The 26,009-nt window shown below is 33.6% G+C and overlaps 1 protein-coding gene across 1 annotated transcript in view; it reads right to left on the bottom strand.

Annotated features, from left to right (window-relative positions):
* Window positions 1–3,625: 3,625 nt before the first annotated feature.
* The window catches only part of LOC129939074 (sine oculis-binding protein homolog A), a 92,941-nt gene continuing 70,557 nt past the window's right edge, over window positions 3,626–26,009 (bottom strand). Inside the window, exons 2-3 of the mRNA XM_056046940.1 lie at window positions 11,622–11,895; window positions 3,626–5,626 (exon numbers count right to left, since the gene is read on the bottom strand). Of these exons, the coding sequence (XP_055902915.1) occupies window positions 4,059–5,626; window positions 11,622–11,895 (1,842 nt within the window). The 3' untranslated portion in view covers window positions 3,626–4,058. The remainder of the gene's footprint in view (window positions 5,627–11,621; window positions 11,896–26,009) is intronic.

Below are 26,009 nucleotides of genomic sequence, written 5' to 3'. Positions count from 1 at the left end.
GATTTTTTTTTTTTTTTTTTTTTGTGTGTACCGCGTGTAATTACTTTAAATCCTCGTCGCCACTTTGTTATGTTTTAAAGTCAGTAAACAAATAAGTTTTAAGATAATAGTTTTATTAATCAAGTAAAATAGAATAAGAATCAAAATTAGTAAATTTAGTTTATATTTAAGATGGCTGACAATTCAGAAGTCACGTCCTTCCTGGTAGAGATCACAAAGCTGACTGACTTCCTTCTTCCATTCTCTTCGTATTCGCAATTCAAAAAGTAGTTGGTTTGGCGTTGCCAACAGATAGCATTGACAGGATCGCTCATATAAAACATTCTTCCCCACTAAGAAAGATGTTCGTCAAGGATGTGTGCTTAGCTATATTCTTTTCGTTCTGTTTTTAAATGATCTTCATGCGGAACTTCCAATCGGTATTGTTTTAGATGATCTTCAAATTTTAACGCCCTCTTATATGCGGACGATATTGACTGTTGTCAGATAATCCTTCCAATTTTTTAGGACTTACTGTATCCAATGGAATCTTGAAATAAATCTTGAAAAGTCGGAAATGGTAGGTAATATTTCGAAATGGTGGAAGAAGAGCAGCGTGCGAAAAAAGGTTGTACAATAATTCTGAAATAAAGTTGTCTAACCAATACAAATATCTTGGCGTAGTTTTTAATTACAACATGTCTTGGAATGAGCATCTAACAAACAGACTGGGAGCATCTGAAAATTCCATCAATGCAACGTGGTCGAGACTGCTGCGAGAAAATACCGTCCAATGCTCAACAAAGTTCAAAATATATAATGGTCGCATTCACAAAGCTAGTGGATACGTAGTCAAGGGATTCTGATTGGCTAAATCTAACTGCAAAAGTAGTTTAAATTTCCCCTCCGACGTAGTGTAAAAAATTCGGCTACAAAGTTAGTGGAGAATGATTTGAACGCTTCACAATCAGCTGCTCGGTAAAGTAACACGAATTTAAAATGAAATAAATTGTTCAATATTTAAATACAAACATAAATCATTCAAATTGTGTCTTAAATTTGATTTTATTGAATTTAAAAAAAAGATAAGTTAAAGTTATCAAGATACCGAAAATACAACCAAGTCGAAAAGTTGTAGCATTTCTGCAAAGGGTTTTCTAACGTCCCTCCAGCTACATTTTTCTTTCATAAGACGAGATCTAAACCTTCCTAATAATAACTTACATTTAACCATTTTATCGAAAGCCATTATAAACAAGAAAATCTTCTGGGCTTAGGAATGGATATTTGGATATTTCTTTTGACAAGAATCTACTTCTTACTTAAAATTAAAGAAAAACACTGGACTGAATTTACAGTTAGTGCGATACAATCTCAATTTCACGATATTTGGAACTTGATGTACTGTGGCATACCGATGATACTTCAATTTTTTGATAATCAAATTGACTATCATTTTCATTCCGTCTGTGTAAGATGATTCAACTCAATTCAATTCGATTGAACAATTTCAGATTCAAATTGTCAAAATTCGTTGTTGCCTTGGTGAAATTTTAAATTGGTTCTTTGTTCTTATAAAATATCTAAATAAAAGTTTCAAATTGGCTGATTTTGAATAAAATTCTTAACTTTTCTTGCTATTTTTCGAATGTCGTAAGCTTTGTAGGTCACAGGAATGTGTTTTTTAAAAGAAACAAAGTGAACTAAGAAAATTTCCCAGTCGCTTGTGTAAGCGTCTGGTAGATCTATTCGAAATAAACAAATTTGTTTTGAAAACGACTATCACATTATTTTGTGATAGCTTTTTAGGTATCAATTTGACTATCACCTTATGTAGATCAAATTCGATCATTTTGATTGTCATTTATCAACAATCACCTTAGCCGATTCCACCCCAGTATAATACATATTATACAGTCTTATTTAATAGAATTCGCTAAAAAGACAAATAGTTATACAGTGCGTAAGGATTTATATAGGCTCTATGTAACATCTCGAAAATTCGAATTGATAAAAATTCTACTATAAATTTTAGTCATGCAATGCTTATGTCAAAAAAAGTACCAAAATGGAGCAATCTATTCCATTTATCTGTCTATCAAATCAGCTGTTTGTCAAAACAAATAAAATATAAACATTTGTGTTGTGGGTGGAAAAACATCTTATACAAAAATTAACAAGTTATGAAGAACTGCTAAGGCTATAAAAGTTGTTTTGGCATTTTCTAAGGAGCACCTCATACCTGATAAAAAATGCGGAATCTGTACTTCCAGACGCCAAAGCATCTTTCCATCGTTTTACGAGTAGCTGTATGAGATATATTGTATCTTATTTCAGCATCCGTTCGAGGATTCAAAACGGGCGTAATTAGGATATAATTACAATACAAGGGCACCCACCATCCCCTAGAAGACGACCATTGAATCCCCTATCATCAAATCTTGGTTTCGCCTGTGAATTCTGTTTTCCCTTCATATTAGTAATTAGTGATCCATGAGGGATGCGTCGTATACTACTTGCGTATTCAGCGATTAGTACCCTATTCTTTTTATATATTACTAGGGCGTGATTATGAGGTTCGCGGAGGATCGTTTTCAATTCGATCTTTCAAATTCGACTAGCGTCGTATTTTCGTATTAACGAATTCGCGGCGAAGCAAAAATAGTTCTTCCTATATTCCAGTGATTTGACACTTTTGGTTTGACAGCTTTCCACAAATTTTGGTTTGTTTTGATTGAATTTGCGAATTTTTTTGTATTGTGGATAAATTATAAGAAAATTAAAATGAAGCTAACTTACATTTTTATATAATTACAATCAAGACAAAATCCACGAAATCGAACATTGAATAATAATAGACACTTTCGCCTGTAAATCTGCCATATTTCAACTCGCCAACAAACTTTATGACATTTCAAATTCGCCTTCGAATTCGTTAATTGGTCAAATTCAAAACGAGATAGGCGAAAGCGATAATTGAAAAATATCAAACTCGCTAGCAAAACGATTCTTCGCGAATCCCATAATCAGGCCCCTGCCCTGATGGGCCACCTACTTTTGGGAAAATTATGTGGGTACAGTCAATGGCTGCAACCACCTTTGTAAACTCCAGTATTTAAGAGAACTTGTTCATAGTTCTTAGCTGGTCCGAAAAAGAAGGTGGCATTTTAATGAACAAAGGTCTTTTGGTAGCTAATGCTCTTGCCACTCGCAAACAAATTTGTGCAAAGCGTAGGTTGGCTAAATCCGTGGATGTCTGCTCCATCGTCTTGAATCTATAAACTAATCATAAAAGGTACGGATTTCGAATTGGTGTGAACATTTAGTACAAACTCACCTCGTTCCGTTTCCAATATATTATTGCAGCCATTACTTGAATATCTATGGAGATGTGGCCGCTGCGTAGGTCCGAATGGATACCTCCAATTATTTTTATGATATTCCATTTCGAAAACCTATATTTTTCAATTCTTCGTTGAATTGGGTTGAACCTTTTTTTTATAAACTTTCCGCTTCCTCGGGGTTGGTGTTTTGCGTTTAGAGGCATTATACAGCGTTTTAAAATAAGACTGATTTGAATTTTGCATGGAGTATTTTAAGCCATACGGTTTTTCCACCAGAACTCTTAACAGAAAAACAATAAACGTACAATTTTAAAATTTATTTCAAAACGTTTTACTTACACGATATATTGTATTTGAATTCTTCTTATAAAAATAAACAAACAAAAAAAATAGTTCTAAACTTAAAAATTACTTAAATAAATAATTACACATAAAGTTTCTCCATCTATAAAGTATTGAGGACAAATTAACAACAATTTTTATAAAAGGAAAACATCATTAAAAAACAAAAATAATAAAGCGGGGGAGGTGGGTTTGCATCGGCTTTAAAAGCATTTTTCCCTCCAAAAACATGAGTTTTCAACACACAAATAAAAAAATGAAAAATGCATTTCTGCCAGAAATAGGACTATTTTGAACGAAACAACAATAACTTCAACAACAAGCAATTGCACAAGATGTCGCATACGTAATATTAATTTTAATAAGGAAAATTATAATATTTGTTTTTCAAATTTATTTCCGTTGCTTATTTGCTAAAGGAGTAGTGTCTTCGACATCCACTTCCTTCGAAGCCATTCGCTGGAAGTCACAGTCTATTATTCGTTTCCGTTTCCTTAACGGCCTACTGCATTCACTGGGTGAGGTTTGGGCTTCTTTGGGAACAGTTGGCGTCGTCGTCGTCGAGCTCGTTGTTGCTGCAGAACAAGGCTGTGAGTTTGAAGTGGCGGCCACAAGCCGCTTGCTATGCAGCCGTGTAATTTTAAGCTTTGGCAGTTTCTCCTCCTTATAACTGTCATCAGGATTATCTTCAGAGTTGTTCGGGGGCTGATCTTTAGATGCAGCAGGTGTAAGTCGTTCAGTATCTGGAGGGCTTTCGGGAAGCTCCACTGCGGGTGGAGGTGGTGGCGGCGTAGGTTCTTCTTCTTTCGATTTTGTGAAGTCGAGGGGTTCATCATTTTGTTCTAAAGGTTTGGTATTGCTGTTAGTTGGTGTTTCAGATGGTTTTGCGGCTTCCTCCTTCTTCTGAGCAGCCCTTACAAAGTCCATTATTGGCAGCGGTATTGGGATCGGTATGGGAAGCGGGATTATAATGGGATATGGCACCATTACTGTCACAGGTGGGATGCCACCCAGTAGCCCCGAAACAGCGTCCGGTGGCGGAAATAGATGTTGAAGCCCGCCATAGAACCTCGGGTGGGGTTGGGGCATAAACGGCGGTCTTGGGGGAAAAGACGGACCCGGAAAGAACCCAGATGGAAGGTTTGATGGACGTGCTGCTGGATGTTGCTGTGAGGGCTGTGTTGGGACATCTATCGGAGATATCGGTGGAGCATTTATGTTTTGAAAGTCCTGGACACTTGAAAATGGCTTTGGTGGAAGTTTGGGGCTTGCCGTCAAACTATTAGCTAGAATCTTTGATTTGTTTGAAATGTTTGTGTTATTGTTGTTGTTTATACTGTTGGTGGTTCTGTTGCTGTTGCTACTGTTGGGACCAACACTAGACGTTGCAGCTCGTGAAGGCCTCTTTTTCCTACTATGCTTGGGTGACTGTCGGTTGTTCATGATGCCCGGACTTTTCGACATCAATTTCGAGACTGGAGCCACTGAGATTAAGGGTTTGTGTGGTTGCGTTGGTATAATCTGTGGTGTGGGTGTGGCCGGAGAAGGTGAAACTGACACTGTTGAGGCAGGTGACGCTGATCTACTGCGACAGTTTCGAAGCCACAGGTCCGGCGTTATGAGTCCACCACTCCCACTTGCAGCTTCCAAACCCTTGTCACATAAATGCGGATTCATGTCCAAATGTGCCTGAGTTTCTTTACAAAAGATTTGCATCTTGTACTGGTTGAGACACTTATCCGAGCAAAACTGAAGCTGGGAAGCACCATCTTGAAAGTCGACATAGCTCACCGCATGCCTCACATGTCGGCACCAATCACATGTCTTAGCCTTCTTAAACGAAGCTCGCCTGCTTTGGGTAAAACATGACTCCGAGCAATACCTTGGTCCATCGGCAGTTGTAAGGAAGTCCGTTGAATTGTCGGGCACTGGTCGACGGCACCAAACGCAGTTATTATAATCTGAAAAAGAAAAAGAAACTTGAGTACCCATAGTTTTCTAATCACTCGAAATTTAAATTTCTTAAACATAAGGAAACTCCTCCAACTCCAATCTTTCGGAAACCTTTCGATAAACTTTTATCCTCTCTATGCTATAGTCCTGTTTAACCTCAACCCTATTCCCCGCCTGTACCAATACCGATTTTTATACCCCAGAAACGTATGCATAGGGATTCTTCTATTAGACACATGATACTCCTGCCTTGGATTGTATATTAAAAACAAAATTTCTCCAGAGAAAATGCAGTTGTATCCTTAAAGTTTTGTATTTAATGAGCATGTGGCAGTGTAGAATCCAGAATGGAGAATGCAGAATGGAGGTGGATAGGTCATTGTAAACGTATAGCTCTTGTTTCTGCAAAGGATGAAGTTACATACTTTCATCTCTATTTTACTTCATTTTCCCAAAGCTCTAGGTTTTAATGATAAATAGTTTACCTCTACGCTCATTTTAATACTTTTAACATTTTCCTTTTACATTCATAAAAAAGTTGATATCGAAGAATTTCTGGGATTTCAGAAGAGAGGTTTTAATTTTAAAATCCTATCATCGCACTAATGATGATTTTGGGGTTTCATTTGCTCTTGTGATGATATTGAATATCATTGCGTTGAAGAAAAATAAACTTTTGTAATCCTAATTGATTTTTTTTTTTGGATGAGTAATTAATTTATTTGTGGCCTTTTTAGTAAATACATATATATAAACATAAAAATTGTTTATTTTTATTATTGTTTATAGAAAATTTAGTTTTTGGGAATTTTGGATAGTAGTCAACATTGAGAGCATACTGATTATGCATTTAATGTGCTTTTCGACATTCCACATGTGTCTTAAAAAGTTTCACTATTTCAACATTAGGCAGGCTTAAAGAACATAAGGTGCTTCGTTTGCAGTGAAACTCATAATGATCCGTGTTTTGTGTTTTGACGAAAAATTCCTTTTCCAGTATGACAGAGAAAGCCTTTACACTATACTTTAAATTCAATTGTGGAATAAATAAATATATCACAGAATTTTTCGCAGCAGTCCATTGAGAACGAGGGCATATTGACTTGAAACTATTTAAAATTCCCGTTTGTGAATAATACAAATGTCTAATAGGCACTTTTCATGGCCAGAACTACTCTTACAGGATGTGTCAATTTCTCCCAAGACCAAGCGTAACTGTCCTACACACTAACCATCACGCTACTGTAGTACCCAGCCTTAAGTTAAATAAAAAAATAATCAGCTGACATTTTGACATAATTGGACTTTACCTAATAGTTACAGAGAATGGGTAGCTTCAGACCACATAAGGGACTTGAAAGTAAGCAAGTTTTTAGTATCTGATTGGCCAGCTGCCAAAAAATGGCCATCCAATTGAGGCAACTTTATTAAAATGTTAATTGGAAAGTTAGTCAAGAAAAATCTCTTTAACTGTGTTCCAGTTATTTCTCGCGCTAAAAGTTGGTTAAATATCAAATTTGAAGAGTGGGGACAGAGAAAAACTGTCAACTGTCAAAATGTTTGGAACGGATTTCGCACCAATTTCCACGAGTTTAGACTACCTTTTTAACGCCAAAAATATACTCGAGCAGAGTTACCGAAAATTGTTGATAAATTTTAATCACCTAGTCGTGAATAAGAATCCAATAAACAAATATTAACAAAAGTAAACTTATAATTATTATATGTAAAAACAAATAAAATGATTTCAAATTATGAAACTTAAATGTGTTTTTTTTTCCTCAAAAAGTCACTACAATGGAAATGTTTTACTCTGTTGCGTGTGCTTTTTTTTGTAATAATGAGCACAACTTTTGAAGTGTGGAACGACTATTGGCTAAAAATGGCTAAAGTCAAGTCTTCTTATGTCAAAATGACAGTTGATCATCTTTATTCTATAATTTATTTATTTTTGACCGTTTAAATTGAATGTTTTGTGTTTTTTTTTTCCAAATTGGAAAAGCAAGAAGTGTAGATGCTTTGGTCAAAATTAACGTTTAACTAATTGAACGTTAACTTCATTCAATGCAATGAAATGAAGTCACTTATGTTGTCTGAAGCTGTCCATTTTCTTCACTAATAGGGTTTTTTCTATGGGAAGATTTAAAAATTGAATATTTTTGTAGCGCATGAAACACGATTGAATTTATTTTACTTTTTGTTATTTTATTAGTGTAGGGGAGACCGGGGACAAAAGTAACACGTCATGAAAGTAAAAAACCCATTCACAGCCTGTATGAATGTGTTAGAGCATTTTCTGGTATGCAGTTCTGTAAACAAATTGACTTTCTCCTTTCCTAATCAAGCAATGAACTCGAGAATTACCTTATTTCTTCATCCAATTTGTTCTATGGACTTGCACCAAAAGAGGTTAGGCGCCTATCCTACCAAATGGCAGTAAAACATAATAAGCGATTCCCAACTAAGTGGCTTGAGAATGAGCTAGCTGGCATGGAGTGGTTTTCCGGCTTTTTAAAAAGACATCCAATGTTGTCTCTCCGCAGTTTTAATGAGACTAATGTCAACAAGTTTTTTGACAAGGTTACGGAGGTTATGGACCGGTATAAGTTCGAGTCACGGGACATATGGTCCAAACAAGTTGGTGCCATTACATCTGCTGAGCGTGGAAGATTAGTTACAGTTGCCATCGCAATCAATGCACAACGAGGTCTTACACCACCTTTTTTTGTATTTCCATTGAAACGGTATCATGAACACATGGTTAGAGATGGACCGGTGGGATCAATGGGAGCAAGTAACGCTAGTGGATGGATGCAAGAAGCTGAGTTTTTGGTTTTCTCGAGCATTTTAAGAGACAGGCAAAACCAACACAAGTGAATAAATGTTTGCTCTTGCTCGACAATCATGAGTCGCATTTATCCATTAAATGTCTTGATTTTTGCAAATGCAACGGAATCGTTCTGATAGCATTGCCGCCACATTACAGCCCCTTAACCGGGAAGAATATGGGCCATTCAAAAAAATGATTAACTCAGCGGTAGGTGCTTGGATTCGAACTAATCCTGGAAAGACCATGTCCATCCACAATATTCCCAGCAATGTAAAAGAAGCTTTCCCACTGTCTATCACTGATAGAAATGCAATAGCTGGCTTCAAATGCACTGGAATAAGTACATTCACCAGATGCATTTTTACATCTGTAGACTTTGCACCGTCTTATGTTACCGATCGCCCACTGCCAAACAACATTGAAAACCAAAACGACGCTGATTTGAGTCTTCAACAAATGTTAATGTGAGTTTAAAACAAGAAAAAATACTAAGCCATTAGCATTAAAATAAAAATAATTGATTTATAAGTCCTCCCTGTATATGAAAAAAGCAATTTGACAGCTAACAGTATAGGGTTATTAAAAATGGAGCGTTACACGATAGAACAACGTGTCTTCGTTATTAAAGAATATTTGAAAAATAGTGAAAGCTTGGCGGCTGCAGTTCGAAAATTTCATACAAAATATGGTCGGAATAGTGTTTTAACTTCGTCAACTGTGAAGAGATTAATTGAAAAATTCATGGAGACTGGATCCGTTGGAGACGCCAAACACACTGGTCGTCCAAAAAAAAGTCGTTCAAAAGTGAATGTCGAAGCAGTGCGTGAGAGTGTTGCTGACAATCGAGGAACCTCAATTCGACGTCGTTGGCAAGAATTACAAATTTCAAGAACCTCTCTACAGCGTATACTCACCAAAGATCTGTGTCTTCATGCTTACAAAATTCAATTAACACAACAATTGAAGCCTAATGACCATGGACAGAGAAGAGAGTTCGTTGAATGGATTATTGAACATCAACAAATGGACCCTGATTTTTCGACCAAAATCATCCTAAGCGATAAAGCACATTTTCATCTTGATGGCTTTGTCAATCGCCGAAATTGCTGCATTTGGGGTTCGGAGAACCCACATGTGATTGTCGAAAAACAAATGCATCCACAACGCGTGACTGTTTGGTGTGGATTTTGGGCTGGAGGCATAATTGGGCCATATTTTTTTGAAAATGATGCTGGTCAAGCAGTGACTGTTACTGGTGCTCTATATCGCGACAAGATTACATAGTTCTTTCTGCCAAAATTGAATGATGATTGATGTGTCCAATATGTGGTTTCAACAAGACGTTGCCACATGTCATACAGCCCGTGAAACAATTCAATGACTGCCAGAGACATTTCCAGGTCGTGTACTCTCTCGTTTCGGTGATCAAAATTGACCTCCTAGATCGTGTGATTTAACAACATTAGACTTCTTTTTATGGGGTTATTTGAAATCACAAGTCTATGTCAACAAGCCCACAACCATCCGTGCATTAAAGGAGGAGATTTAACGCTGCATCAACGAAATTTAGCCACATTTATGCAGAATGGTGGAGGCCATTTTTCGGATGTGTTATTCCATACATAACCCTATGCTATGTACTTTACGAGTCAATAAAAATATAACTATTAAAAGACTAAAAACGGCGTTTTCTATTTAATTCAAATCTTGCGTTAATTTTGGGACACCCTTTATTTATCGTTAAAAAAATGGAAAACCCCCGTTTCTATTATTTAGTCCATCACCGTATACTTGTAATTTTGAAAGAACTGCACTAATAGAAAAACTTTTTGAATTCCTGAAAAAAAGATTTTACTAGTGATTTAACTTAGAGTGATGTTAATTTACATTGTACATAGTTTTTGATAATAACCTACTTAGAAACAAATATCTAAATTTTTCTTCAAAATTTTCTCGAAAATGAAATTTCATCTATTTACTTTTTGCTATCAATCTTTATTATCAAAATATTATAATGAGCCCTTTTTCATAGCTAACAACTTATGGACCGGACATATGATACACCACCGTTAATACAGACACAAAAAACTGTACTTTTTGTCCTTATTGGTCATAGGGATTTGGTTACTTTTGGATGAAATGTTGAAATATCTCACAAGTTAGAAGGGGTACTTTTGGTGGTTCTTTGCCTGTTTTAATGACCATCACCCATGTTTTTTTTTTAACCGACGAGTGTGCATGCACTATCGATATCTTTGTTATTAGAAAAATAATGAGTCTTTTTTTGAACTCATTATTTTTTAAATTTTAATGCAAACAATATGTTTTCCTGATATTGATCTATCTATGGATTGTGTCTGGTAGCAAAACCTTAAAACTATATAATTAACGATGCAAGAGTATTAGATAAAAATTGAATCGAAAAAGCTTAGAGGAAATTAATATTAATAAAATGCACAAACGCGCTCCTATTTTCCAAAGAGTGTGTTTGAAAATGGTAGATTTTTAAGTACACCTGACAAATAATTTTTTTGGCAAAAGTACCAAACCGTTTTTTTTTTAAATTTGTATATACGTATACATTTTTTTAGAAACGGTTTTGGCGTTAAGTGATTCTAAAAATTGGTTTTACATATGCATTTCTTTTTAAAATATTTACCCGTTTTTGACATATCGAATCAAAAAAAATATAAAAGTTTTTAATCAACAAATATTATTAGCCACTATTAGCCGAAATTCATTAATTCCTGAGAAAATTTAGAAACAAATAAAGGCTCTATATTGTGGTTAAAGAATAACTCGACATCAATACATTTTTTTTTTATATTGAAAGAAGCCATCAGACCGTTTTTTTTAAAATCGAATTTTCCATTCATGACAAAAAATGTGCATCGCTTAACTTAAATCTACTTTATACCATATTTTACAATTTTGAACTTTTAGTAGTGGCAAGGACAGACAGAACGACAGGCAGACGAAATCTGAAGTTCGAGATTTTTTACGAATGCAATACTTGCCAACGAATTAAAAAATTGGAAGCTCTTTCGTCAAAGTCAAAGAGTTTCTTATTCAAGAAAAACAAATTTAAAAATCGCCATTGAAGGTATTAAAGTTAAGTTTAAATGACAAACTATATTTGCATATATAAGAGTAAATTCTTTTTACGTACATACCTGGTTTCTCATCGATAGCTTTCCCCGAATTCGGACTTTTTGAATCTTCCCTAGAACTGTGCGTATCATGATCCGATGTTGTACTGTCACCACGTCGATTGCTTTGTCGACTATCACTTAAACCATTTCGACTTCTGCTTCTGGCTTTTTCCATATGATTCGCAGAAGCTGCAGATTGTAATAGACGGGAGGTTTTTGATGATAAATCTAAACGGTCCACACCATCATAGCCATACCATCCAAGAAGTTCATTCATTGCTGTCTCAGCGAATTCCTGAAAAGAGATACATTTACATTATGTAAATTTAAATATTGTTTTAAACGATTGTTTGTAAGTTGTAAGTGGATGGTATACTCGTACGAATAAAAGAATACCTTTAATCTTTTCTGAATATTAAATTGTGTTGGCATTGATATTGCTCGAGATTCAAAAAGACATTTGATACGAAATGAATAGATTGGTTGAAAAACAAAACAAAAATCTGGAGCTGAAGCTGAAGCCATTAAATTCAAAACTCAAAAGGCTTAAAGTGATTTATTGCAGATCAAATTACTCGAGGAAACTAATTAACTTCCCATATTTTGAGGCAGATGTCTCTTGTACTTTGTTTAGTAGAATCAGATCTGAAAATTCAAAATAATTTAGCAGTATATCGTGAAAACGAGCATTTGACATATTCATATTTTGATATTTGACATGTGAAAATATAACTCAAACTGGAGCGTTCTAACAACGTATTTAAATTGTTAAAAATGACTACAAGATGGCGGGCGCACAGTGGGGTTCTCAAATGTTGATACGATTGACATTGTATTTGTATCTCGATGGCTGTGTTTGTTGAGTATTAGTGCATTTACAATTATGTATGTGTTTTCCATTGGGGAAAAAAATCAATTTATTAATGTTGATATTATTTAGTTTTGTTAATGAAAATGGACTAACTGGGCTTATTTTGCAAGGGAAAACAATAGAAAATATAATTAAGTTTTGCTATATTTCCACCAAAGGTATATATCAGTTTGGATTAAACAAATCTTTTTAGTGTTTCCACCGCACAAGAAGATTTTAAATGGATTACGTATGACAGCAATTTCTAAAATGCAAATGGTGTTTCGATGTTTTCGATGTGTGAAGTGCAAGTGGGATAGTTTGATTCGTGTTAAACAATGAAAAACTGATTAGTTCTTTTTTTTTGTAATTTGATTAAAACAAAATTATATTTTTTGTACACAAACATGCAAATAAACCATAATGCATTATCTGTTAAACCAACTCCTCCACACAGGTTTTTCTTCTAAAAAGTTTGACTTGACTCCGATCTCCGACAGGAATCGAGTCAAATCAAGCTCTTTTCAACTCGATTCAGGTATATTTCCTTTTTTATAATAATCGCACACTCAAGGGGATATATTACCCTTATTATATAGACACAGTGTAAGCACTAGGAAAGGGAGGGAGGGTTTGAAAGTAGATGTCGGTGCACATTGGTTTTGAATTCCTGAATATTGCAATAGCTGGGAAAGACAGAGTGTGGCAAGGCATTCCACATTCGCATAGTACGGCTAAAGAACGAATCTCTGTACTTGACAGTACGACCGAAGTTGGGCTCGAGGGTATATTGATGAGAATTCCTAGAAGCGCGAGTATTACGGTTGAACTGCTTAAGGGGAGGAATGCATAAACCATTAAAATAACGGTAAAACAGGGTGAGACAAGAAACATTTCGACGATGTTCAAGTGACGTAAATGATCTTATGATGGTAATATCACCAATCAGTCTAAATGCTCTACGTTCAATAATGTCCAAGAGGCTTAAGTAAGTTGCAGGAGCACCAGCCCAGATATGGGAGTTATACTCAAGCTTTGGACGTATATAAGTCTTGTAAATAACAGCCAGATCAGAGGGAGAGAAAAACTTCTTGAATCGCCTTAGAAAACCCAAACATCTTGCGGCATTTTTGGCGACATCGCGTATGTGATCGTTCCACAATAAAAAATTGAGGTGATCTTCAAGCTCGCTTCAATACCACATGTTAATGCAGTAGTCTACGAACAAACCCCCTTTTTGAAGCAATTGTAAAATGAACTTTTTTATAGAATCTCAATTCCAGATGTTTTCTTACCATTTCTTCTTGAAAATTGTCCATTTTATTAGTTTTTATTATTATTCTGACAGATCTTCTTTCAGTTGTACCAATTTTTAAAAACAAAAATCTGGATACTGCGGATCGTTTTGTTGGCTATTTCTCACTGTACTATATATGGACTAGCAAAAATAGCACTTATTTTTTCTAAATACCAACTAAATATTTTATAAATATATCTAGTCCCTATGCTGATTTTGTACCCAAGGGTAAGATATTTTTTAACTTAGGTTATTATCAGAAACACTTCACTTTTGTAACAAAAACTTGGACACAAATTTAAAATTCGACTTAATATCATTTAAAGGTTGTTTTACCAAATTTGGTATAATTCACTACTGAAATATTAAGACTAAGGCCAACAATTTTCGACTTGTATACATATTTGATGTTTACCAACCTTTGTTTTCTTTTCTTATAGTTCGGATGCCTCTTTTTGTCTAAATAATTTGTATTGTATTTATTGTAGCAGAATTTTCTTACATTTTTTCTTAAACTATATTGCACAATTTACAGAGGTACGGTATAAATCTACCTTACTACTGACAAATGATAAAATTTTTAATACAAGTAATGAAAAGCAAATAACAGTATATTGAAGGAAAAGCTACATAAAAACCTTCATTAAATTGTTTTGAGGATTTAGAGAGGAGAAGGGTGGGCGGTGAGGTATTTAAATCAAACCCAACTTAAAGTTTTACATATATTCATTATATGATAAATAGTTAACAAATGAATTATTAAATTAATAAACAAATAAATAAATAAATATATAAACAAAATTAAATAAATAAATAACAAAATATATATAAGACAATTCAAAAACAAACAAAGAAAAATGAATAGTAAATAAATTAATGAACAAACAATAATAAACAAATAAATAAACAAAAAATCAAATAAATTAAACAAATAATTGATAAATAAATAAATAAATTAATTAATTAATTAGCTATCAAATTAATAAATAATTAAATATATAAATAAATAAATAAATAAATAGATAAATAAATAATAAATAAGTAAATAAACAAATTAATAGATAAAGAATAAATTAATAGAAAAATAATAATAAATAAATAAATTAAAAAGTAAATTATAAAATTAATATCACAAGTCAGTCTTAAAAAGGAAAATAAGAAAAAAGAACGAAAATGCACTTTCAATAATAATTATATATAACAAAGAAGCTAGGTTTGAAATCAATATGTTATCTGAAGATAAACAAGATAAATTATAGCGTACATTGATTTTGTCAATTCTTTGCAATACTGGTTCTATGTTTTTCATAGCGTGAAGTTCAGCTGTTGAAAACGACCAGAATCATTTTTAAAACTTTATTTTGAGCTATTTGAAGTCTACGAATATGGCTTTTTGCACATATCCCCCAACACGGTGAACCATAAAACATAATTGCTGGAAAAACTGCTTTAAATATTAGGAGCTTATTATCATTACTCAGTTTAGATTTGCGGTTTATAAATGGATAAAGAGTTTTGATAGTAATATTAAACTTCTTGATTACTTCTTGTACATGCAAGCCAAAAGTTAAAGTTTTATCTAAATGAACTCCAAGATACTTAGCACTTGAACGCCATTCTGTACTTATTCCACCAACTTGAAGATTATTGCGTGACAAGAAACAGGCTTTTCTTTTTCCTGAGAAAAAGATAGCCTGAGTCTTTGAGGCATTTATTTGTATCTTCCAATCAAACAAATAATCTTGAACTACATTAAGTGCAGATTGCAGGTTTGTTTCAACAATGAAACCAACTGAATCTGATGAAAAGATACAAGTATCGTCAGCGAATATAGCTTTATCACAGTTTGTTAAACATGGAATGTCGTAGGTAAAGATAGTGTATAAGATTGGACCTAGAACCGAGCCTTGAGGTACACCTGCCATAATATTGTAAGATTCAGAAAACCAATTATTTATTGAAAACTTAAACTTCCTTTCAGACAAAAAGGATTGAATGGTCTTTATAAGGTACATTGGGAAATTGAGTCTTAAAAGTTTGTGTAATAATGCATTATGCCAAACAGTATCAAATGCTTTTTCAATGTCAAGGAGTACCATGCTCGTACTTTTACCCATTCTAAAATTATTTTTAATGTGTTTGGTAATTCCATAAACTTGATGTACTGTGCTGTGGTGAGCCCTAAAGCCAAATTGCTCAAGCGGTAAAATATTATTTCTATTCACTTGAGACACAAGTTTACTTTTTAGAATCTGTTCAAAACATTTGCTTAGTGAGCTTAATAAACTTATTGGTCTATAATTGCTTGGTAAATTTGTACTTTTACCAGGCTTCAAAATGGGTATTATTTTGGCTGTTTTTCAAACATTAGGAAAGTAGCTCACCTTCAAAAAACAGTTGAATAGAAGTTGTAAGAATTTAATTCCCGATTTTGGCAAATTCCTTAAATACAAATTTTTAATACCATCAAAACCCGCAGATTTTCTTGTTTTAACTGCCTTAAGTACATCTTTGACGTCTTGAAATTAAACATGCCCATAAATATCATTTGCAGTACTTGAGTTTATAATATTGATTGAGTCACTGACCACTGACTCAACTGTAGTATTACAAGGGATACCTGTAGTAGTCAAATGGTTTACATAAAAAGTTTCAGCCAGGGAATTCGCTTTTTCAACACTTGAAATCATTACATTATTCCCAACTTTGAAAGCTGGAATATATGTATTTTTCATTTTGATTATTTTGACTAAATTCCAAAAAGGTTTACTCCCTTTGTCTAATCTCTGTAATTTTTGATTCCATGCTTGGTTCCTAAAAGCTAAAATTGAATCCTTTATTAAGATATTAAGTACCTTAACTTCTGAATTATAATGAGGGTCTCTTGTTCTTATCCATTTTCTTCGGTTGCTGTTCCGAGTTTTTATTAGATGTAAAATGTTAGGTGGTAATAAGTTGGCCCTGTCATGACATAATATTTGTTTTTTAGGAACTGAAATGTCAATACTTTCTTCAACAGCAGTCGTGAAACAAGAAGCTCCAAAGTCTATTTGTTGCTGATCGACAACATCGATTGAAGGTGCATGTATACATGTCAACTTGGATCTAATTTCTTTTTATATCTAGACCAATTAGCATTTTTAATGTCTAATACTTCATTTTTGTTTTCCAATGGTGAATCAAAAGATTTTATAAGAACAGGTAAATGATCTGAACTTAACTCGTTTATGACCATAGGTTGGTTAAAAAGATTAGGCATATTACTTAAATATAAATCCAAAGTTGATGGGTTTGTTCTATTATTAGTAGGATAGTAAGTTGGGTGAGGAGGGTACAAAATTTCAAATTGATGCCTGGAGTTAAGGCTAGCAAGAATATTACCCCATGTATTTGCTCTTAGACAACCCCAACTTCTATGCCTACAATTAAAATCACCCCCCATAAGATATTTATCATTTATACCTATCATCTTTCTCAAGTCGTTATTCAAATGAAAACGTTTTTCCGCATTAGCTGAACCTCCGTGAAAATAAACAGCAAATATTTTTAATGCACTTCCATTGGCAAAAGGTATTTTAATTCCCAAGTTTTGAATTATTTTTGTATTTACAATTGGAATTAATTCATGTCGTATAATAGGATTTATCTATTATATACTCTTAATAGCCGCTAGTTCTGAACTGATGTGCATCGTAACTTCATTAAGAAAAACGGACAAATGAAATATTCTAATAATAAAATTTTAGCGTAAAATGTGCGTTTAAAGTATCAAATAAAATTGTTATATCTCCTCGTATATATTATGGACATATACATTCTCTCACGAGGTTTACATTAAAGGATTTTATTATCAACTTAATGCTGATGTAGTTACCTTCAAAAGTACAAAAGTGATAATGACATACATTTTAAATTTCGAACCCAAGCCCATTGTTCGCGGCTAATGTAAACTTCGTTACAGCTCTACCGTCATCGTCGTCATCGTCATCGCGTCTCGTTTTGCTTATTACGCAGTCACGTTTGTTAGTCTCATGTTACACAAAATTATAGGTGCCTTTCTTTCTTTATTCGCATGTAATATAATGTTCTGGTCTGTCTTAGCCTAGCTGTCAGAAGCTTGACACTCAACATGAACACAGCCACTGCATAAGTCTTGAAAGCATATGTATGTATATATTTTTAGCTTACCTAGACTGACAGCTATTCTTTATAGCTACTGCTGCGGTAAGACGTTACTTTTGTATACCTCAAAAATTACTGCTGACCATAATCACTCGCAATCCCAACTACACACCTCCGCATGGCAGTTCTGCATCCTTATGGCCATAATTATTTTTGTCACCTTTTCTCTGACATAAGAGTCTATACAATAGCACCCGCACCATTCGTGGCGCATTACAAACTTACAGCATATCCAATGAAGCGCTTGGTGCGCGACTTGGCCCTGCCTAGTGCTTGGCGGAAAAAGCGCTATTAAGGGTCTGATTACACTTTGGTGTTCATTATTTGCTGCATTAGATGATAGATAGATGGATGATGCATGCGAAACTGAAACCTTACACTCATTGTTGTATCAACTTTCAGTAAATATAATGTGGACAAATAAGCCTTGAAGCTTCAAGATATACTATCTACACACACACATGTATTATAATCTTTGTATATAAGATTCTGTTTGTCTGTGTTTGAATATGAACTCCGTCAATTAGTGAATAGATGAGGTATGTCAACGGAAGGTGTCATATGAAGCATCATGATTTCACGTTACTGGTTGCTGGTTGCTGGTTGCATCTGCTTCTGTTTCTGCTTCAAAAGAATACGATAACGACGACGACGTTTATACAAACATACATACAGTTGTCGTCATATAATTAAGCCATTCAAATTTTAGTTACCCTGGTTTAGTTAAAAAGTAAGCATTAACTGGAAAGTTAGCTTTTTAAATACATTAAAGTAAAGTAATTTCATTCTTTGCTACTCACAATTGTAGGCATATTTTTAAAATTTAACTTTAAAGGTAGCAGTTTCTAAAGAAATCTGTAAACATTTTACAAACACAAGTAATTAATAAGGAGTGTTGAAATTGTATTTATACAACACTTTAAATGTGGTTTAAATCAAGACTTGGAGCAGGCTTTGGTTGTACATTTCACTATCATTCGAAATGAAACTGAAATCAATTCAAAATATAAATCGGAGTTCTAAAATTTACTTTTATGGATATCGATTTCATTTTTTTCGTACTTAAAACAAAGTAAGTTAAATTCAACCAGATGATTTGTTTTTAAATAGTAATTGTTTCACTTAAAGGAAATTAACCTTAAGTTTTTTATATTGAATGCACTTGATTCGTGAGAAGTTGGTGCTTCTACTTTGTACTCAAGGGAACGGACAAAGCTTTTAAAACGATTTTTTAACGCACCAAATTTCTTCTTTATTCCAAAAAAACGCTCAAGACATTCAGAAACTATACTTTGATACCAGACTATTTCTCTCTTTATTTTATTAAAAAGCACAGAATAAACAAAAATATAAGAAATTACACAAATTATGACAGTAAACAAAATTGTCTATTGACTGCTGTGATATATCACAACTGCCTAATTTTTACTTTAAGTGATTTCGAAAAGTATTCGAAGTTATTCAATCGATCCACTCTATTTTGGGAACCTTATAAACAATGATTTCACCAGTAAATTTTGTAGAGCCCTCTTCTGCTTTTCATCGGAGGTATTTTTTCTTGAATTTTCACTAATCACTATTTTGGTATACATTTGAAGTGAATCTGTGTATGTCGGTAACGTCGGTAATACTGCGCAGAATTCTTCTATTCACGTGGCCTCAATTTATTCTATATAATTCAGATCCGCATTTTTCATTAGATTTGTTTTAATAGACATTTGTTTTATAAAAAAAAATTATTAACATTTTTAAGGGAAGAACGACACTTTCTAATATTTCTCCGAACATCTCTATTTGAGGATTCTCTTATTCCTCTGCTTATAATTGGGACACTAATTCCAATACTGTCCATTTCAAAAAATTATACAAAATTAGACACTTAATTGTGTTTAGGTAGATTGGTTAAACTTAATTTTTGTATGAATTAACATTCTGAAGATTGTCATATGAACAGCTGTTTTTTATGTAAATGTTAAATTGGTTTGGAATAATGTAGTACACCCGATGGATAGCAGAATGATTATGAGGTTCGCGACGAATTGTTTTGTTAGCGAGTTTTCCATTTTTCAATGATTGCTGTTTTGAATTTGACCAAATAACGAATTCGAAAGCGAATGTGAAATGCCATTATGTTTGTTGGAGAGTTGAAATCCGACTTCTTTTTTTGGCGGATTCACAGACAGTGTTTATTGTTATTCACTGTCGATTTCGTGGATTCTTTCTTGATTTTAATAACATATATAAAAATGTGAGTTAGCTTTACTTCAACCCAATCCACAGTAAAATATAAAATTTTAGAATTTATTCAAGGAACGATAATAACAAGCAAACAAATCGACTTCAATGTTTGGCTCTCGTTGAGTTTATGAAGAAAAATAAGGGCATTGCAACAAATTCCCCCCTTTCAGAAAAATAGACACCATACTTGATTAAATTTTTTAAATTTAATATTGTTTATTGAATAAATCACCTCAAATTTTACAAATTCGCTCAAAACAAAACAAAAGTGTCAAATTACTGGAATATAGGACAAACTATTTCCTCTTCTCCGTGAATTCTTAAATAAGACGCGAGTCAAAATTGAAAGGTCGAATTGAAAACGGTGCGCAGTGAACCTCTTAATCAGGCCCCAGTGTGAAACGGAATCGGATGGGTGAATCGAATATATGATCCTTGTGAATAGTAGAATCGGGCAGATAACCAAATCACTATGAGAAAATTTAGTGTTGAGTGAGTGAGTGTTTAGTGAACAATTTTTAATTAAAAGGTGTCTGACCTACGATCTAGTATCATTCCTTAACACTTTGAACCGATAATATTCCAAAAACCCTGTTTTGGGTTAATAATTTGTTTCCACACCTATTGCCTTCGTCTAGTAAATATAGCAAAAAACTCGTGCTGATATTTCTGCATGGGATCAGGGATCAGCTTCTCAGCAAGAGTAGTTTTAAGCAGTCTTATTCGTTATAAATCCCCCAATTATATTTAACCTTTAGAAAAATCTAAGTTTGGGGTTTCTTTAACATAGTTTTGGTGGTTCTAATAGCATCCCATACAAATTTTCTATCATATCGATTTGGTCTCTTATTTTTGCCTATTTAAGTCTCACATCAAGCAAGTCAAAAGATTGTTATCATAACACGGTAGCGTAACGTTCCGATTCGCATCATCTTTGAAGAAATATGGTCCAATGGTTCCGCCAGCCTATAATCTGCACCAAACAGTTACTTTTTCTGGAAGCATTTATAGCTCTTGCAGTGTTTCTGGCTGCTTATCACTCTAAATAAGGAAGTTTTACTTGTTAACGTATCTATTAGAAGAGAAATGAGCTTCGTCGTTAAACACAATTTTTCAATAAAAAAGTGAACGTTTCAACTTGACATTTTTTCAAGAGGTTTGTGTAAGGTATTTTGGCTTCAGTTCTTGCACTAGTTGTATTTCGAAAGGCTTCATATTTACAAAGGTCCAAATGCTTCGAAGCAAGCCGAATCGATAATTCACGTCATCACTAAAACTCTACGTATGTGGTTTAATGTTCAACAATGTGCAAACATTGGTGAGACATTTAGTCACTATAGCTCCAAAAGCTTCCTCAGTAGGTCGATTAAGCTGACCATAAAATGGAAGAAGCGCTCGATGAACTTTCTAAACCGAACACGCATTTTTAAAATTAAATTCAATAATTTGGAAGCGTTGTGGTAGACTGTTAAATTATACAACAAACTGAAGATGTTTGACAGGGACACAAAACATTTGACGTCAGGTGTCAAAACCAGTGTTGCAATTCTTGAAATTATAAACTTGTTCTAAACATTCTTTTTAGATTGATATTCGATTGATTCGATGATATTGTAATTGGTCGTTAGAGAAAAGAAATCTTAGTAGTTAATGCACAAAAAATGTCTTTTTTTCGCCGTGTGCCTTAATTTTATGGCCACAACTGTTCATATGTAGGCAAGTACGGCGTCGGTCGATGATGGCGACGACAACGTTGACAGCAATGACTGCATGCAGTTTGTCTTCAATTACTCGGGTATTGAGTTACCTGTGAGCACCGCGTCAAGTAACTCGAAGGTGGGAAGTAGGTGACACTAATGGGAGTATAGTTCACACGGGGAGTAAATTTTTGTCTGTTATTGTAATTCCGTTCGCCCTTTCTTCTTCTTTTGCAAATAGTACTCGTATATTGGTGTCGCGAGAGTGTCAGCGCTTTGTTTTTAATTCATGTGAATTAGTGGTGTAGAATGGCTGCAAAACAAAAGCCGGACAAGAATTGACTAATGGTATTTGGACTTGCCTATATGTATATGCTACACAGGTAGACAGTTTGGGTGGCAAGGCGATTGGCGATTGACGATATGAATTAAGGTGGGGTTGAAATTTAAAGAATTGGAATATTAGACTAGGTTACAAAATGCACTGAATCCGATATGTTAAAGGGGCAACATTCTTTTGATAAAATAATATCATTCATTAACTTGAAAAAATTGAAACCGGAACGTACACTGGAAAATTTAATTTGATTTGAATTCCAATTATATGGAATAGAATCTTGAAACTAAAGATTGAAAGAAGTTTCAGAATCTCTTCTATACATAGAAATTCGAAACATCACATTTTTCTTTATACCTCTTGTGGCCATTCATTGAAAAAGGTATCTACGCTTTAAGATATCAAATTCTTTCATTAATATACATATCTCATATCCTGTAAATAAAATTGAAATTAGATATGTACTCTTGTATGTATGTACCTTAAATCCTACACATTTAAGGACTCAAACATTCAAAAATGAAATTAATAATTTAGTTTTTTAACATTTAGAGGAGTTTTTAGTCACCACTTAAAAATGTTCTTTAATGTTCTGTTAAGGAGGCTGACAAAATTCAAATAAAAAAAGAGGCTGGGATGCGACCCACACTGATAACTTCAGATCCCGTCTGTCGATTTGTCTTGCTTAAAAGTTTGTCTATATGTACACGTATCAATCTTTACCAAATTTGCGTACTATTTTTGTAGATTTTATTTTTTACGAAAAAAAACGGACTGTTGGATTTTTATATAAAAATTACTGAATATCGAAAACAATATTTTCTGTAAAAAAAATAAGTTTGAAGCCAATATTTTTGATTTTTGAAAAGCTATTTGAGTCGAAAGTAAATTTTTACCAAGTTTTAGTATTGTTTGTTTTTTAGAGTTTTATTTTTTGTAAAAAAAACTTTCATTTCGATTTTTTTCAAAATTTAATTGAATGTTGAAAACAATATTTCTTATAAGATAAAATTAGTTTGAGGCAATATTTCAAATTTTTGAAAAGATATTTGACTCGGAAATCAATTTTTACCATCATTTGTTAGTTGTTTTTATGTTTTTAATTTTTTGTACAAAAACTATCAATTCGATTTTTTTTAAAATTTTACTAAATGTTGACAACAATATTTCTTATAAGATAAAATAAAATTGAAGCCCAAATTTCAAGTTTTTGAGAAGATATTTGAATCGATATTCAATTTTTACCAATTTTGAGTAATGTTTTTTTTTTATTTTTATTTTTTATAAAAAAACCTGTCAATTCGATTTTTCTCAAAATTTTATCATATGTCAAAAACATTATTCTTCGTTGCACAAAATTGTTTTGGAGATGAAATCATATTTTAGTCTTAAAATTTTGGAGGTGACAAATTTTGTTTCTTCAGTTTTTTCGATTTATAAAAAAAACCGTTAAATGGAATTTTTCCAAAAAATATACTGACAAATTTAGTTATACAATTATTTTAAAACACCGTTGTCCAGGAAGGTATTATCTAACTTTTTTAACGCTACAAAACCCAGAAAATGAGAGAGGATCTGATATGAAGAATTATCGGTCTTTTTTGAAAATAGTTTTTTCGAACACAATTTTCTGGAGTTTATCATTACTATCGCCATCAGTCTGCTTACTCGTAGATTCTAGAAAATATTTTGATCGCAAATGATAAAAATTGTAGAGAAAAAAATATTCAGTTCTTGAATTTAAGGAAATATTTGCATTTCAGTAAATAATTTCTCTAAAAATTAAATAAACAAATAAGTTGGTTTTGTGTGTCACTCACAAATTACACGTTTCGGAATCTCTTTTCACTTCAAAACTCAAAAGATTCAAAGTTTTCATATCAATAGATATGAGACGTTCATAATGTTTTTCAATTAACAATTTCAATTTAACAAAAGTGCCACTTTTGCTGTTTTTGGTACGTTGATATTATTGAAATTCGTGTTTAAATCTCAGTTCTAGAGCTTTCAAAGCAAATTCACTTCAAAAAGTAGATTGATTTAATTTTTAAAGATCTTAAAAGTTTTTGTATTAAACAGAAAATCAATTTTTAAAAAAATAAAATGCACGACTGGGTTCCTAGAACTTGCTAATGTGTCCAAAGGATCACAAATTTAAATGCCATTTTATTTCTCAAAAATAAAACCAGAGCAGTTTTTCTAAAACTAATTTGTACAAATACATTTTTTAAATTTTGTCCTAAAAATATTTTTGATATGCATTGTGACCCTTTTCTGAGTTTTGTAAACAAAACTCAATATATTTTTAAAAATCAGAGCAAGTAGTATTGACTTGACAAAACTTAAAAACAAAATAACGGTTTTATGAAGTTTACTCTTCTAATTTAATTCCGAAATGTGTTTTTCTTGTAGAAAGAAGAAAAAAACAGAAAGTTTTAAAAAAAATGTATCGGTTATTTTTTGAAAATTTCGATTTTTCGATTTTTAACAAAAAATGTGTTGTCATATTTCGTATTTAAAAAAAATGACAAAAAGATGCCTTACGCTAATCGGCTTAAAACCTTTATTTTCCAGTTCAAACTCAATCGACACAACAACTGTTCAAGATATAGGAGCCAGGACAGACAGACAGACTGACTGAATCGGAGGACCCAGTTTTTTCCACTTTTCGATTAAAAGTTCGAGTTCCATTTTTTTTACGAATGTAATACTTGCTATATAGTTCGTATACGTCGCAAGTAAAAATCACCTCAATGTTCACTATTTATGTGCGTCAAAAAAATAGAAAGTAATTGAAGGCGAGTTTCAGGAATTTAAGGGCAACTTAATATTAAATTGATGATCTCTTATTCAAGGTTTTTTTTATGAAGCTGAATATTTGCTCTTTTTCTTAGAAACAAATTTTATGAAATTAATTTAAAGTATTACTGGAGTTTTTTGATGTTCAGATGGTAGGCATGTGCATTATTCAAGAGGATACAAGCGTCCACAGGTTTTTCTTAAAACCAACCCCTGTCTATCAACTCCTACTCTCACCGCCACGTGGTGAACATCGGGTGCCTAGTACCTCAACTGGAGATTGGGTTCCAACCCCAGTGGAAAGTTGTTGGGGGCAGCAAACAAGAGAGGTGGAGAGAGGTGTTTCCACTAAGGCACCTCTCCTTATCCAGACGGCAGCGGAGGAATTCCCGAGATGGAATCAACGGTGGCGTCTATAGTTCCAGTAAGGTTGAACTACTTAATGAACACCTTATAGGTCTTCTTCGACTTATTCGGAGCCCAGGCCTGTAAGAAGCGGTTTTATCCGGCTCCCCATCCTTGGAGTTATACTTAGGATCTGTCTTTCAGGTTGGGGGTTGTGCGTTGGGGTGACTTCCTGGCCACGTAAAAGCTTTCAAAGTTGCGAAGCACCAACAAGCCTCGGATACGGACGGATTTACTGTTGACAACCAACGCAAACGAATAAAGGACAACGAACTTCGGATATGCACGTGGAATGTTAGATCCCTTAACAGACCACGTGCTGCCGAAGAATTAGCGGAGGCCCTAGAACGATATAAAGCAGATATCACCGCCATCCAGGAAACACGGCCGGGCAAAAAGAGGATGGAAAACTGCGATATTTACTATGGTGACTGCTACCACGAAAACCAACAGCGCTTATTTGGATGCGGATTCGTCATTGAAGCCAGACTTAGGCAAGAAGTCTTGAGCTATAGGTGCATCAATGAGCGCCTCATGACCATACGCATCAGGGGTAAATTCGGCAACATTAGCCTGATATGCGCGCACGCCCCCACAGAAGAGA

Source organism: Eupeodes corollae, chromosome 1, assembly GCF_945859685.1.
Source record: "Eupeodes corollae chromosome 1, idEupCoro1.1, whole genome shotgun sequence".
NCBI lineage: Eukaryota > Metazoa > Arthropoda > Insecta > Diptera > Syrphidae > Eupeodes > Eupeodes corollae.
Note: the sequence above shows the minus strand (reverse complement) of the source record. Positions and strands in the feature narration are given on the sequence as shown.